General features: G+C 41.9%; 1 protein-coding gene across 1 annotated transcript in view; it reads right to left on the bottom strand.

Annotated features, from left to right (window-relative positions):
• Nucleotides 1-10912: 10912 nt before the first annotated feature.
• Nucleotides 10913-16706, bottom strand: part of LOC140943454 (uncharacterized) — a 29846-nt gene continuing 24052 nt past the window's right edge. The window contains exons 4-7 of the mRNA XM_073392543.1: nucleotides 13358-13446; nucleotides 12429-12758; nucleotides 11939-12073; nucleotides 10913-11583 (exon numbers count right to left, since the gene is read on the bottom strand). Coding sequence (XP_073248644.1) covers nucleotides 10913-11583; nucleotides 11939-12073; nucleotides 12429-12758; nucleotides 13358-13446 — 1225 coding nt within the window. The remainder of the gene's footprint in view (nucleotides 11584-11938; nucleotides 12074-12428; nucleotides 12759-13357; nucleotides 13447-16706) is intronic.

The following is a 16706-nucleotide window of genomic DNA, read 5'->3' as shown; positions in this document are numbered from 1 at the left end:
TAGGGGCTTCCAGGTGTTGACATAGCACAAAGACTACCCCTAATTTTACTTACCAGCTGGCCATTCCGTCTCAGAAAGGTCTTCCTTTGTCCATTTCATATCGACCCTTGCACCAATTTCAAAAATTTCCTCGTAGAATTCCAGTTTCTTTGTGGTGGCCTTGGACAGCTTCAATCGGTTGGTCTTAAATTCTTGAGCAACACAATACTTGTACGTTGCTTCCCTCTCTGTGTCGAATTCTATCCCAACTTCATCCTTCTCTTTGTCATAGTTCTTTACAGTCCCGACATACCAACCTAGCGATAAATTTATTAAAGAAAACACTGTCCAGTCTGAAATTTACCCAACTTACATTTCGTATCAACGACCCTATCAACAACCTAAATTCCAAAAAGCAATGATTTATTATAGGGGCATTTACCGTACCATATATCTAAACTGCAGGATTTCAAAGAGGAATACAGCATATTTATGATTTTTCCAAACTAAATTTCTTACCCGTTGTCCATCCTGTATTTCCAACTTCATTTTTGCTCCAATAAGCCAAAACCCTTGTGCCAACCAATCTCATCGCGTCCATCTGGTAACCATCTTCTGACCTTGGTGTTGTCCCCGAGTTGTTGTTGGCTAACCGTATGCGCTCCTCGTAAAGGCCGAGTTCAACTTTCAAAGGCTCCAGTACTTCCTCTAGGTTGTCTAGAGTAATTCCTCGAGGGACAGTCAGAAATGAACTTTGCCTTCTAGCTGCTATGGAGGCAGTATCTCTGGGCCTTTTCGTGCTTAAGGAACTTTGCGTAGGAGTTGAAAACGCCCTCCTTTTATGCAGTATTCGTGGATCTGCCAGGTACAGGGATTTCTCTGCAGCTATTAGTGACGTGACTGCGGTAACAAGGTTCACTATGGCCTCTAGTTCCTTTTGAAATGCTAAATAAGCTCTCCCCGATTTAAGCATTCCCACCCTTATTGCCAGTTCATCCTTGGTGCTGCAGTCTAAGATGTTGTGAAAGCGCAGGATCTCACGGAGTTTGTACACGGACAACTTTGAAATTTCGGAGATTGAATTCGGCACAGAATGGAGCTGCCCGCTGTACACGTTTAATGCAGGTGGTAGTTCACATTCCATCTTCTCTACAAGGCGCTTGACGCAGTCATGCTTTTTCCCTTCTGCTGGGAGCTTTTTTTGGCGACATAGTGCTTGCAATTCGTCCTTGCTTTTCTCTTGATAAAGTTCGTGTTGTGCCCAATATTCTCTCTCCTTGTCATTAATAAATGATTTATCGTTTTTTTCCTTGAAGTCTTTAAAGAACACGTTGACGTCCTCCTCTGTGCACCAGCTAATAAACGAAATACATGGCAAAATTGTTTCCACTCCATAAGAAAACACCTTACACGTCAGCTCTAAGATTGTTGATGGTAGGAACGCTGCAGGTGTGTTATCAACAACCTCTGTGTGTAGCTGTTGTAATTTCTCAAGCGGCAAGTAATGCATCTCCCCACCTGTTTTGAGCCACCTCACATAATCAGGAATGGGTTGCATGGTAAAACACTTCTCTTGTCTTGCACGTGAAATGTCAGGATTGAATATAACCGTAGAATACTTGTCGGACCAACAAGTGCGTTCGCCTTCTTCGTCGTAGCTGTTTTGCACGATTTGGTAGTCGTCTCTGTAGCTCCCGACAAAGTTTTCGTTTAAGTTCCAGACGGTAGCTACGTCCCTCCACAATTTTGTTTTAACAGGCTGGTATTGACCCTCATCCTCGTTTTTACGAAATTCACTTTTACCAAGAAAGGTGACGAGTTCCTCTTCATCGTCGAAGATAAAATTCTCATCTGCGCCAATTCCTCGTAGAGCGTGACATGGATTTCCACCATACTGTGCGTGCATTAAGCACTGCCTCACTTTTTCAGCCATATGCTCCATGTTTTCTTTATGCTTGGTGTCGCCAATCTCGTACTCACTGTGCACCTCCTTACTTGAAAACTGTTCATTGGAAAGGGTGTGGTTGTGGACAGCGTGTACTCGCTCTACCGGGTTTCTTTTGCTATGGTACTCTGCAAACGACTTCTGGGTGACAGTCTTTAATTGAAGCAGTCTTGCCAAACGAACTAACCACATTCTTACCAGAGGACTTGCTGGAGCCTCAGAGGGACCATTGTCCACCACAAAGACAAAATGTTCCTTAAGCTTGTTAGTCTTTGGATTTCGAAACAAATGGTCCAGTGCAGGGTTATTGAGAAGAAGGAAAAGCTCATTGAAGACTCTTTGGACGGTCTCTGGCTCGAAATAAGACAAGTTCAAAAGGGTGGCTGCTGTTCCTGTCCTTCGAACATTGTGTAAAATATTGTTCTCCTCTTCTTCTTCCAAAATGGTCTCCGTTTTCAAGAAAAGATGAGTCATAGGGGTAATGGCATTATGAGCTAATCTGCTCCAGTCGTGGTCTGGTAAAATGATCTTTCGCCACGTTTTTCCTGGTTTTTGCACGGGAGAGACATCGGCATGGATCTTCGCTTTGGCGTCTTTGGAATCAACTAGAATGTTGTCGGGGTATGCATGAGATAAATCTAGTGTTAGGTTAACATTTTGCGTGGACCAGTGCAGATTGATGACAAATTGTTCCACTCCAGTGCGAGGGGGTTTGTGAAGAGACAAACAAGCATTTATTCCTCTACCAGAATGGTGTCTCCTGGCTTGGTAAGTCCCTTCCCGATAATTTTGTGTATAATTAAAACAAGACGACAGGCTGATGTTGAATCCCTCAGGAGCCAGAGCTAAAACGGTTTCTCTTGCCTGTCTCATGACGGTATTGTTGTCGGCAGCCCGGTAAAGCACGGTATCGGTAAGTCTGGGATGGCTTTCTAAACCACCTCCAGCTCTATCTACTCGATCTCCTTCTCCAAAGGCAAATTCCAAAATAGCAGCAAGGTCTGGGAATTCCTCACATTTTAACCTTCTTCCCCTTCCCTTGAAGATATGACGAAGCTTTTCAAGTTTCATGCTTTGAAGAAGGCGATTTTTCTTCTTTTTCTGTGCGTCACTAAGTGAACCAGAATCGGCCATTAATTTGTTTTTCATGTCCTTAAAAAGTTCCAAATTCTGACCCACCAGACCTTTAGCCCGTTGAAAGCTCCTTTTGTCCTGTACACTTGCCAGTCTGGTCATCAAGTTGACACTTGTCACCTTAGTCAACACTGCCTTTAGAGTATCTCTGTCTCGCTTGCTGTCTAGATATTCCATTAATGTCTCATAATTAGACCCAATCGCCTCCTCCACTTTTTTGTTGACAGTTAATTGATCGTTTCTTTGGACATTCTTTAAAGAGTCCAAGATCTTCTCAATTTCGAGGCCGCGGTTTTCTAAAATATATCCCCTTCCGTCTATATAAATTTGAACGACGTTTAAATGCTTGGTCAACACCTCCAGCAAACGTGCAGATTCAAGGCGAGTGGACTCCTTCAAACCTTTCACTTCCTTATACTTCTCTGCAAGAACCTGAGTGGGAATGATAAGTCCGTTATTCATTATGAAGTAAGCAATGGATATCATGGCGCTCATATGGTCTTGCTGTTTTGAAGATGCAGCAGAGCTTAACTTGTCCATAAGTACATCGACATTTTCACTCAGTGACCCTGTTGCAGCTCCCCTCGTGAGTCCTTTCATCTCATTATTTTCCATTATGACTGTGTTTTTCATTCGTTCTTCTGTTCTTGCTACGTTTGCTTTCAATTTCACGCCCTTGTCCAAATACCACTCAAAGCCTGGGCCACGAAGTGGAAATAACACTCCATCATCCTCGGCATCACTACCATAATCCTTTATTGTCTGTTCGACTGTCCTTACCTCCTCCTCACGTCCAAAGTTCTTTAAAGTCTCTTCTGTGGTCTCCTCCTCCCCTCGTTCAGCGGCCTTCTCGATAGATTCTGTACTCCGCTCCCCCCTTTGCCCAGAGTACTTCGGTGTATCCTCTTTTTTTTGTTTCGTAAAAAACGAGAGTAGATTTTTGTTCTTCATAGGCCGGTTGTTCTCTTTCTCGTCCAATTTTCTTTTATCTTCTGAATGTTTTCCAGTACTGGACCCTCGCTTCACTCGCCTCACTCGTGGGGTGGAGTAAATTCCAAAGTGTAATTTTTCACTATGACTGGTTGTTTTCTTTTTTGGAGAAGTGGGGCCTGCCGATTTCTGCCAGGGAGGTGTGTTGGATGCAGCGCGCTTCTTGGGAGGCTTGGGATTTGTTGAGGTCGGCGAGGTAGGTGTGGTGGATGGGGCTTGCTTTTCGGGAGGTGTGAAGTCTGACGAATTCGGCCAGGTAGGTGGCGTGGTAGATTTAGCGTGCTTTTCGGAAGGTGTAAAGTTTGTTGACTTCTGCCGGGCAGGTGTGGTGGACGTAGCGTGCTTTTTGTGAGGTGTGGAGTTTGTCGATTTCTGCCAGTTAGGTGTGGTGGGGGGCGTGAAGGACCTTTTTTGGGGAGAAGTGGGGTCTGTTGACTTTCGCCAGGCAGGGGGTGTGGTGGATGAGGCTTGATTTTCGGGAGTTGTACAGTCTGACGAATTCTGCCAGGTAGGTGGCGTGGTAGATTTAGCGTGCTTTTCGGAAGGTATGAAGTTTGTTGACTTCTGCCAGTTAGGTGTGGTGGGGGGCGTGAAGGCTCTTTTTTTGGGAGCAGTGGTGTCTGTTGACTTTCGCCAGGCAGGGGGTGTGGTGGATGAGGCTTGATTCTCGGGAGTTGTAGAGTCTGACGAATTCTGCCAGGTAGGTGGCGTGGTAAATTTAGCGTGCTTTTCGGGAGGTGTAAAGTTTGTTGACTTCTGCCGGGCGAGTGTGGGAGAAGTGGGGTCGGTTGAATTCTGCCACATAGGCACGTCGGGTGTAGCTGTCTTTTTGGAAGGTGTGGCATCTTCCCATGTATCGCTTTTTCCTTGTGTTTTAGGGGTCTGGACATTTTCTGGTGCCTTCGTGTAAGTTGCATTACCCGTAGTTTGTTTTGAAGGGAATGTGGAATATGCTGCTATATTTGGTTTACCGTTAACAACAACTTGGGCATAACTCTTGGTTAAAGGAATTGAGTTGGCCTCTTTAAGAAGAACAAAGTGGTTGGGTTCCCAGCCAAGAAGGGGTATTCGGTTGGTTCTGGTCCACATAACGAAGATGGCGTCATTCTTTAATGTTTCCGGATTTACGTCACTTGCAAAGACATCTCTTGGATAAAAATACCCATGGCAAGCCAACTTTATTGCCCAAGCTGATTGAATATCTGGATATGCTGCAAAAATAGGTTTGCCAACGACAGATGCGAGGGATAAGATGTGGAATTGCCGAGAATAAACAGAGGGCTCTGCTGTTTCTTGAGCAAGTACCTGTATTGCTTGAACAACTTTGCTGCAGTCACCATTATAAGTTGCTAATGACTTCTGTTCACTGAGGAAAATGCTTATGATGGCTGAGTTTGTATAGCCAGAGGCTGAGGCAAACTCTTTGATTTGGGGATGATTAGCATACAACTCAGCGTTGGCAAATAGCTCGGAGACGGTTAGCATACGCAGAAGAGCTGAAAGAGATTCATCACCCACCAATGACAGAGAAACAGCGTTATACAGGCAGCTGCCATCGCCACTTGTTTCTATTGCCAACCATTGTTTAAAGTCTGATGGCAGAAGCGCCCTGGACAACAAGTCAATGCGTCGATGTCTTAGACCAGTGTTCGAACTTTGCAGCCTAGTATGAAGCAGCGGAAGAAAGTTGTGTAGTATCTCCTGTGCTGCCTCTTTACTTGTAAGTGACTTAGCCAACTCCTTGATCTGCGAGTCATTCAATTGATCCATTCCTAATTGAAGATCATGGTAACAATCAAAGAACTGTAGACTTCGCAATCAGGGGCACCCAACGACCGAATCTTTTCAAACACGTCAGAAATGTCTGAAATGGATTTTTCTTTTCTTTGGAGGTGTGTTATGTTAATTTGACCCGCTTATAAAGTAGCGTTTATTAATGCTCTATGATAAGGTTGGGAAAACGGTGCACCATGCCGTACTTTTTTATATGGAGGTGGTTCCCTTTGGTCCTCTTCTGAAGTGAAAGTTTAAAATCTTTTCTCATTTAGCTGCTTACAGTCGAATAGCGAACAATTGGGTTTGATTGAGTTTGATTACCGAACGTTCGATTGACTTCGTCGGAATAAATAACCCAGGGGGCACCCGGATATGTGTCGCCCGTGTCTCCAAGTTTGGACCCCGTTTTAACGAAAATTGCTCTAAAAATGATACCCCGTTCTAAAACGTTAAAAACCCGTCCTTTTTAAAAATCAAACTTCTTCGTATCTTTGATTACATATCAAAACACAGGCTTCCAACACAATCAGCAACAATTCCAACACGACCAAGTAAATACAGTTTTGAATTCGACAATGTACAATGTACAACAGATGATGTTCATCCGGAGTACGTTTGCTTTTGTGGATACAATGTGGTTTCGCAATTAATAGATACTCGCGCGCAGATCAAACCAGACTCGTTTGCTAACGAATACAATACAGTTTCCTTGTAAAGGCATTGAACTTTTTTTTCCAAAGGAAGTTTTCCCTTTAATAATTTCAAATGGCTGCTAACAAACTGCAGAAACTGGAGCTTTCGTGCGTTAACAATACCATACCGCAAAAAAGGGGGGGGGGAGGGTCGGTAGGCAACTCACGACTTTTACCTCATGTCAAAGTGCTGCTTGTTCCAATAATTTTTTCTTTTTCTCTGACGGGTAGGTTATGCTTTGGAAGGAAAACGTTTTCACTGATCAAATGTGATTTTTGCTGCTTATTTCAAACTGAGAGGTCGTGACACGTATATTGATTATCTGCGGTTATTGTTTCTGGTCGGCATGATTTGCCCGCTGATGCTAGAGTATTTTTTCTTGAACTCTTTTGAAATGTAAAGTTCTTAATTGAATTATAAGTCAATTAACAAAAGTCAAGCGATCCTGAATTGCGCGAGTACACTAACTTATGGCTGGATTGTGTATTAAAAATAACGGACTCCTGCCGGTCATTTACTGTTTTGAAACTCTTGACAGGCAGACTGACCTGAAATGCTATAGATCTCAAGTTTAACGTTTGGTATACGCTGGGTTCAGGAAACGAAACCATGTTTTGTAACACTGATATCTTTTTCAGGTCGACTGCCGGTCAAGGTTTTCAAAACATTAAGGCCCGGTTCAAACGTCCAACTGATATGCCGAACCTAACACCTATTTTATAGGTCAACTCCAAAACTATAAGTTCGACTGTTGATTTAGCCGGTCGAACTTTACATGTGCCCAACCTAATTCGTGGTGAAAAGAAATAAAATCCTTACGGCTCCATAAAATAGGGAAATGAACTAAAAGAAGTAAAATTCACCACGGCTGGAAACTGTTGTTTTGATTTTTGTGTGAGTGTTCTGTTACGGCAAGGAGACAGCTGAGGGGATCATGATCTTGATATCTGGACAAAATAACGCCATAAATTTTAAAAAACATCACGATTTCTTTATGCATATAAAGAGAAGCAAGTTTTTAGAAGACGGTTTAAACTGTCCAGTTTCAGTCTAAAAACATCTACTGAACGTGAATGCTGGTAAACGTCGTTACTTCTGTGAGCTGTCCGCACAGGCGCGAAAGCCCAATAAATGGCCAATCAGAAGCGCGGTTATATTGAAAAATATAGGTTCGTCACATGTTAGTCTGCGTGGCAGGCGTTTGAAAGGGAAGGGAAAGGCTAGGCAGGCTAGGCACATGTGAAATTCTGGGTTCAGAAACGTTCGAAGCCATATTTTTTGACTCTGAGAACTTTTTTGAGGTCGACTGCCGGTCAAGGTTGTCAAAACACTAGAAAAAATCCAGCTGATATAAACTATCATATGTCGATTAAGGTAAGTCAAGCGATCCTGGGATGATTTCGTTTTCTGAGCCCAGCGTAAACCAAACACTCAACTTTACATCTATAAAGCATTTCAGAATCCCTAGACTTTTCTGTTTTGAAAACCTTGACCGGCCATACCACAGCGTAAAAGGATTGAAAATTTCACGCTGCTTAAACCGGCGGCAAGTCTCTCCAACTCCGCGCATTCAGACTAGATATACTTAGTTCATAGTTTCATTAGGTTTTTCATTTTCCAGCCTTGCAACATGCGATGGTCTGAAAAAATTCCCCATTTCGTGAATCTGAAAAAAACATTTTTCCCCTTCCAGTTTAGCGCATTATTGTCAATACTGTTGTGAGAGCCCATAACTAATAGGAAGTTTACCGGGGTTTCTTGTAAATTACTGCTTAAAGGGGCTACCTACATGGAGAAAGGACAGATCTTAGCGGTGACTAGGAAGGTCAAGCAATTGTTCGTTTGCAGAACTTTGGGTGGGCTTTTTTTGTCTTTACTAGCGGGAAGATCCCAGTACTAGGAAATTCCAAACACAGAGTACAACATGTACATTTTGCATATTAAGTGAATACAGAAAAATATGCAGCTAGAATGGTCCGCCTTCGAAAATCATCCGCCGATGTAAACTAACGCTGGTATAAATCAAGCCTATAAATTATTTTTCAACGTACACCGAAGATATGGATCATTTTGGCTTGCGAATCCCCCCCCCCCCAAAAAAAAAGAGCCGTGATAACAATCAGTCGGAAATATTATTTTAAAAAAGAAACACGTCTTACCTGACTTAATCGTAAGCTGAAACGAAGGTGAGGGCTTCTACGTCTTCAGAAATGCTCGGCAAATAACTACCAAGTACAGAAAAAATAGCTAGAGACGAAAGAAATCTTTTGGTTGCTGAAGGCTGCAGAATTCGCTGGCGTTTATGAAACACGTGTGTCCCAGCCTGTGAACAACAGACTACTTTCCCGTCGTACCGGAAATACGTCTGCTGTTCGCAGGCTACGTGTGTCATGGTGTGTGTGTGTGTGGTATCTGGAGAGACGGTGACATTGATTGATTGATACCAGATCATGAGACGACCTACACCTGATTTTCAGACGGTCCAGATCACTGAGACTTTTTTTTTTTTTTTAAGATCGTCTAGATTGATGCCGAGTCGGAATGGGACTGATAGTCTTTACACAAGAGCCATTTCAACTTAGAGATGATCTTAGTATATTAATTTTAGATACTTCAAGTAATTGAAATGAAGCTTCACAGACCAGGCGATTTTGAAAAAATATGGCTTTGTTTCACGTGCAGAAATGGGATAATTTGTCAACCATGTCCGTCGAGTGTATTCTTCTTGTAGTGAAAAAAGAAATACTCGCCCCGAAAATGGGTAGCCTGCATGTAGAGACCCCTGATTTCACGGACTGGTGATCGATTGAAAACTGAAAATTACTTTGACAACATCGTATTGTTATCCTACTGTCGCCATACACACATGTAATGTCTCGATGAGCGTTTGGAAATTTCTGCTGTGATTTACTGTCCAAGCTGCAGAACATTGATAATTCCGAAGGAATTTATTTTTACGTATCGAGAAAAATCAGCAAATAAAAACGCTAAAACAAGCATACCAGGACACCATTTCCGGTGTTGGTAATCAGTCAATCAAATCTTTGGATATAAAGCATAGCGCGTTTCTACTCTCCCTTTAATACTAATAACAATCGTCTCAATATATCTTTGGGAGTTAACAGAAGTTCGTCGCGTTTCTTCTGCGACTGAACTTGCTCGGAAACGCTTGCTATGCAGGCTAGTTTCCACTTTGAAAGGCGTAATTTTCAGGAAATCATATTTAGAAAATTTGACGAATTCTGTGCGAGTGAATATATTAATTATCTAAAGAGTTGCATTGTCAAGTTGTGAAACCAACAAACAGTTTTTTCCGGAAACCGTTTTTCCTGTTGTCGCGACATCAATCTCTTTTTATAATAGTTCTTTAATGCAATGCAATGCATTGGTTAAAAAGGAGAGTAGCAGTGCTCCCTACTCCACCCATTCCTTATACGCAGTCAGGCAAAATTATTGTTGTTGTCTTTTAACGTCATTTACTTCTTTAAGGATTTATTTAATGAAATAATGATATGGAACTCTTGACTCTCCAAGAAAAGATTATCTCATTGAGCATGTTGAACGTCATATTTTTCAGAATTTTTTAACCTTTTCAATACTAGCGAAAACTTCCTGTCACGGATGACTCGTGCCCGTGTTCCCATAATTGCGCTTTGTAGTTGTCTTTGAGCCCATCTGAAAAACTGAACAAACACAGTGTTCATGAATGCCTCTCGTGTGGAATTTTGACGCTCGACGAGATGGCAAAAAAAAAAAAATTCTCGTAGTCGCAGAAACCTTTCCTGGCGAAGTTGTTATTTACTACGTTTTGAATCTTTTTTTATGTCTCTTCACGGTCATAACAGCTGTCATAACAACAACAAAATAAACTGTTGATAATTGGGAGCAGGGCCGGTCGAACAAAACCAACAATGTCTTCATAAACAGTCCATTGTTTACAACTTGCACCGAATGGATATTGCTGAGAAAATCAAGCCGGCATATAACACAAAATTAAAATATTATGTAAAGAGAATAATTCACGATTCCCAATTTTTACTGCAAACCACATTTGTGAAGCTTTCATCTCCAGTTTCACTCAAAATTTGTCCAAGGCTTTCATCTTACTTCTTACCTCGAACAGAAAACCTATTTTTTACAACAGTTTTAAACCACATACCAAATCTATGGATACTATAGAAATCTTCTCCACAGCCGGATCTGCTATTAATAATTTTCCCCTACGTAACAATGTGAGGTAATCATCGCCGACTTCACTTGTTGAAACCAGCAGGGAGATACACTGTAGAGATATCAAGATTCCCCAATAGTTATAAATTTGTTCTTTTGTCAAACTAATGTAGTTTAAAAAAGAATGTAATGTCAAATGGGAATCGTGAATTGTGGAGTATATTTTCAAATTTCCCCCAGACTAGAAGGACATGCATCATCTTCTTCCACATCGACGTTACCACTTCTTTCTGCTAAGCGATTTTCTATGTCCCTTTCTTTAGCCTTCATTGATTTTGTTAACGCATCTTGGGCGCGCTTAAGTTCGGTGTAGGCGCCATCTAACAGGAGTTTCTTCCTCTCATACTCTTTTGAGTACTTTCTCCTGTCAACCAAAGTTTGTGCTGCCTGAAAGGCTTCCTGAACCTCTTCCACCTCTTGATCAATGCCTTCTACTGCGTGATGAGCGGCTGACATCCTCTCCACGTTTTTACTGATGGTGTCCTTTTTCTGAGTTCCGAGTTTCTTTCCTGCGACGTCATCTTTACGAAAAAGAACTTTCTCCTCATCCAGAAGCTTTTTCACGTCGGATTCAAGCATGGACGTCTTACGCAGCGTCCAGGAAACGTCGATTAAACCACTCAGCACCGTCTTTGATTGATTTCTAGTTTTTTGGTTTCGGGCCAGTTGCTCCGCCTTGTCATTCCAAAACTGGCGTCGTTTCTTTTCCATTCCGGTTGCTGATTCGATCTCCTTTGGCGAATATATTTTCATATTATTCGTCTTGGCGTGATAGTAGGGCGTCCGCATCAGAACATCATTCACAGATTTAGTTTTCTTTTCCTCCTGTTCTGCAACTGCCAAAAAGTTCAATATACGTTTGACCGTCATGATAATGTAATGTATGCAATTTTTCCTTAAAAGTGCGATTAATTGGTATTACCGCACAGGATTTTTGAATTCGTCTGCGTAGCAGATGCGGAAAGGATTTGTGAGGAGGCTAAGAAATGAGAAGAAATTATTCGTCTGAGAAGAACAACTGAGGAACAGGGAAACACGATGTGCCTCCTCTCCTTTCCTTTAATGCTCTGCGCTAAACGCGGTGACATTGTTTCCCACTTTTTAAATTATCTTCGCACTTGCCAAGCAGACTAATCTAAAATCCAAACTTGATTAAAGAAGATTACCAGATCCTGGTAATCGCATACGCACTTGTTTCAGCAGTCGAGCAATGGATGTCCTCTTCTGACCCCGTTTCTGTGTCGGCAACTTCGTGCCAGCTTGTAGGAGGCTCCTCTGTTTTGGTTTCGTCCACAGATTTAGTTTTTTTTTCCTCCTGTTCGGCAACTGCCAAAAAATGCAATATACGTTTTACCGTCATGATAATGTAATGTATGCAATTTTTCCCCTAAAAGTGCGATTAATTGGTATTACCGCACAGGATTTTTTAATTCGTCTGCGTTGTAGATGCGGGCAGTATTTGTGAAGAGGCTAAGAAATGAGAAGAAATGATTTGCCTGAGAAGAACAACTGAGGAACAGGGAAACACGATGTGACTTCTATCCTTTCCTTTAATGCTCTGCGCTAAGCGCGGTGACCGGTTTTCTCGCTTTTTCATTATCTTCGCATTTGCCAAGCAGACTAATCTAAAATCTGAACTTGATTAAAGAAGATTACCAGATCCTGGTAATCGCATACCCACTTGTTTCAGCAGTCGAGCAATGGATGTCCTCTTCTGATCCCGTTTCTGTGTCGGCAACTTCGTGCCAGCTTGTAGGAGGCTCCTCTGCTTTGCTTTCGACCAGAACTTCACTGAAGTGGGCGGGATGCTCTTTAGTTGCTTCCTTAGGGGAAGCATCAGCAGAGCTTTGTGTAGATGCTGTGCCTGGATTTGCAATCCACTCTTTACCGAGAACAAAAGAACTGCCCTTTTCGTACTCTACCAGACTTTCGTCATCATCAACTTCTGTACCATCGTACTCTTCAAATAAGAAACATTCTTCCTTTTCCTCCAGGCATAATTTTTTTTTACCTGAGGAAAATAAGATTTGACAAATGAACAGCACTATAAGTATTTATAAACTGTGTAAGGTAGAAATACTCTCCCTTGTGTTGTCTAAGTTAATTGGGCTCGCTTGGGTTACTTTTGTCGGCACCTGCTTGGAATTCCTCCTCTTGTCGATAGAAATCAGAAACACCTAGTTTTAATGAGTATTAGTTCCTGGCCACTTTTCAAAGCAAAATTTAAATGAAATGAAAAAATATAATGCCAGGTCGGGCGGTCGTTTACAATCGTATTTCGTTTTGCACTTTTGGTCGGAGAGTATTAAAGTGAACAAATTGGGATGAAAGCCAGGCTTCATGGGCTTATGGATCCTAATCGTTCCCCGAGACAGTAGAATCAAAGTAAAATTTTGAAATTTTTGTCGTCTTAAAGGGTGAATATTTGCAGCTGTTTAGAAAGTGTTAACAACAGCCGTCATAGACAATTATTCCTGAGGTCGGAAGCGAGGGCTATTAATTAACGTACAAGGACTCATACTCCGAAAATGATCAGTATTTTGTTATAGATCAGTAGTGGTTAACCATTTCGAAGAAGCTCAATTAACATTGTCATGTTAAATCATGTACCTTTGGCGATAAGTTCTTCAAGAGAATTTGCTACTACTGCTTTCCTCTTTCTCCTTGAGACATCGCACACTTTAAACAAAGGCATCGTTCTTGAAGAAGGCAATATTAATCACAAATAATTTCCAGATAAGCGTAAATTTTTTAGCGCGAACCACCATACAATGAACGAGACCGTCTGACAGAGTCCGCGGATTTTTGACACATGAATGAATGAATTACGTTTTCGGCGGAACTGTCAAAACTTCACATTTGACAGAAGTGACGTCTTTGAAACGAATCTATCTTTTTGTTGAGGGTCGATGGTCGGGGGTTCCTTGTCCAGGGTTGAGGGTATCATCAAGGGTAACATTTTTTTAAAATTCTTTTCTTTTTTTTTGGATAAAGAAAATAGTATGTGCACATTCGGTCGGCTTGTCGCCACGCAGTTAGAAAACATATACTTTCCATGAAATGTTGGAAAAGCTGGCGGGGGGGGGGGTTGAATTTTGTTCTACCCTGTGAACATAGGGGGAAGTATTATATAGACTTTATTTTTATTTCTTGTTGGTGGGTCTTGTCTTATGTCTGTCATTTTTAGTCTGGGTGGGGGGCTTAGATTAGTCGCTCTTTTGGACGATCGCTTAAAAATGATTTTAGTTTATCGGAAGTTAGCATAATCGTCTAATTCGATCTGATCGCTGTTCGTGAATAAAAGCTCACCTTTTTGAGCAAAATCGGAAATAGTCGCTGAAGCCGTTGTGAAAGAGAGTTTTTTGCTGCAATGAGACACCTCTGATTTTAAAATTAGTTTCGCCAAATGACTTCCTATTATCACACTAGCTGTGGTCACACTACAGACTTTTAGCTAGGTAAACCCTTTTTACCTAGGGCAAATTCATCAAAAATCTGCCTAAGTAAATTCAGCTCGGATTTTGTTTTACCTAGGTAAAAATTATGGGAAGGTCACACTACTGATATCGGCTCCCAATATTTTCACGCCGGTTGAATTTTTTCGAGCGTAAATTCAAGAAGGCAAAATGCGCAGGGATCAAGCTGATCAAAGAGACGTTTTTTTTTCTTTTATCTCGGTGTTATTTCTTACGCAAATTCAACGTGCAAGGTGAAGAAAGGCGAAGACGTAGACTCTCAAAATTACTCTCACAGCGACGGTGATCTATGTCCGGTTCTGTCATCAAGACCTTCGCCGATGAGCGTCTATTGGCTAGCAACCTCGGTATTTCATTTTTTCCCTAGCTATTGCTTTGGGGTCGCTGTCAAGGGAAACTCTATTGTTTTCGAGACATATCCAAGACCCAGCCGATAAAATTTCCCCGAGGTAAGTTACCTAGGGAAAAATCGGTCACACTTAAAAAATCAAGTTTCCCTAGGTAAACTGTCAACAAGTCGTCTTTACCGACGTATCAAGTTACTCTGACTGCACCAACAAGTGTTGGTTTTGCGTTCCCTTTGTGTTTCAGTTTTCTGCAGTGATATACTTTTTGAGATGCAGAAATTTGATAATTGAAGGAGTATATATTTGTGGGGCAACTTGGCCATAGCATCAACCATCTAAATTATCATTCTGCGCACCTACGTACCTATTGTAGGTCACGATTTCCGGTGTCGGTGATTGGCAATGACTTGCGTTAAAATTTCATGGCGCGTTTCTACTTTAAAGCACGACAATTCCAACGCGTACAAGATAGCAAAATAAGAATCGGTGAAATATCCATATTCAAACTACCCCACTGAATGCATATAAGGCAGAGAAGAGGCAGACGTGACTGAAATATTAGCCAAAGGCATGGGTAGCACTTGGCAAATTTTTGGAAGAATTTGTTTACCTTGCGTTAGAAATCTATTATCGGGGCACATTGCCAACTGCGACCCCAAGTTTTCAAGTTGGAAAAAACTTTGAAAATCGCAAAATACACCAAAGACGCCGTAGTGCTTGGGTGGGGCAGGTAGATTTTGGAAATCTCGAGCTAAACAATAGGAATCACAACGGTAACTGTCAGCGCTTGTCAGGGAAACGTGATCAATGTGAAACACGATCAGTTTGAAGATCTTTGAAACAATCGCAGAAATTTTCTGACGTTCGGGCTTTCGTTGTGAACGGACGGGGCTGCTACTACTCTTCGCCATTTCAACGTTTTTACGAAAACCCTATTCAGGCGAGCAATTCACAAGCTTATGATCCTTCGCCATTTCATCGTTTTTACGGGAACTTTTTACAGGCGAGCCAATTACAGTCTACCCATCTACCCAGGCAAGTACAGTCAGAGGCTTGTTATTCTCCGAGCACTTACCCTCACCCCCACCCTTACCCTCACCCTCACCCTTACCCTCACCCTCGGAGTTACCCTTACCCCCAAGCACTTTATTTTCTTTATCTCTCCCATCCTCCTGAAACTGGAAAAGGAGGAAAACGATCCTATGATCGGACGACGAAGAGTTATGTTTTCTGTTAGTTGTCAATGTGTAAAAACAACGACAATTGACTCCCACTAGTAACTACTAGTGCGACGGAAAAGGTTCTTTGCTTTCAACGAATTCGAATGTTCACGTACTATTTCAATTCAACAACAACAACACATTAAAAAAAAGTTACCCTTGACGGTACCCTCGACCCTCGACATTGTACCCTCGACCCTCGACATGGAACCCTCGACCCTCGACAAAAAGATAGACTCCTTACTCCTTTGAAACTGTTGTTTTATTGAAGCTGTTGTTGTGAGTAATTGGACCTTTTAAAATAAAGCCTAACGACTACTTCACATTGCGATTTAGAAAAAAAAAAAAAAATACAACAAAAACAAAAACAAAAGAAAGGCCTCTAAATGAAACAAACATTTAAATATATGTATCCTTTTTGTATGTCTATTGTTGCGTAGACACCCACGCAGGAGTTTTTTAGGGGAGCACCTATTTCGTCCCTAGGGACAGACGATTTCAACGCGACTCAACGCACGTGATTTGCAATTTTCACTCTCCAGCCGATGAAGACCGATGGCCGATGATGACCCCTCAGAAATTCACCTTCACTGGGAGCCCCCCTCAGAAAATCTCATCCATAGGGGGGGTGTGGATATTAAATGGAATGGCCCTTGGTGACACGTGCGTTCAGATTAAAAAGTTTTACAACTGAGTTAGTTTATGTAAACCAGAAGGGATGAACCGTACAATTGTTTTAAACGTCCCAGTAATACTATGGGAAGGATGTTTCATTTCCGTGCATATTTTAGCTCACTTACTCGTATTAATTATAAGGCCATGGGGGAGGAGAGGGGGAGAGGGGTATGGAGAGGGTACTCAACAAATGTTTATATGTTTATGGAGGGGGGCTCAGCCCCGAGATCCAACTCCTTAC

The sequence above is a fragment of the Porites lutea genome, chromosome 7 (assembly GCF_958299795.1).
Source record: "Porites lutea chromosome 7, jaPorLute2.1, whole genome shotgun sequence".
Taxonomy (NCBI): domain Eukaryota; kingdom Metazoa; phylum Cnidaria; class Anthozoa; order Scleractinia; family Poritidae; genus Porites; species Porites lutea.
Note: the sequence above shows the minus strand (reverse complement) of the source record. Positions and strands in the feature narration are given on the sequence as shown.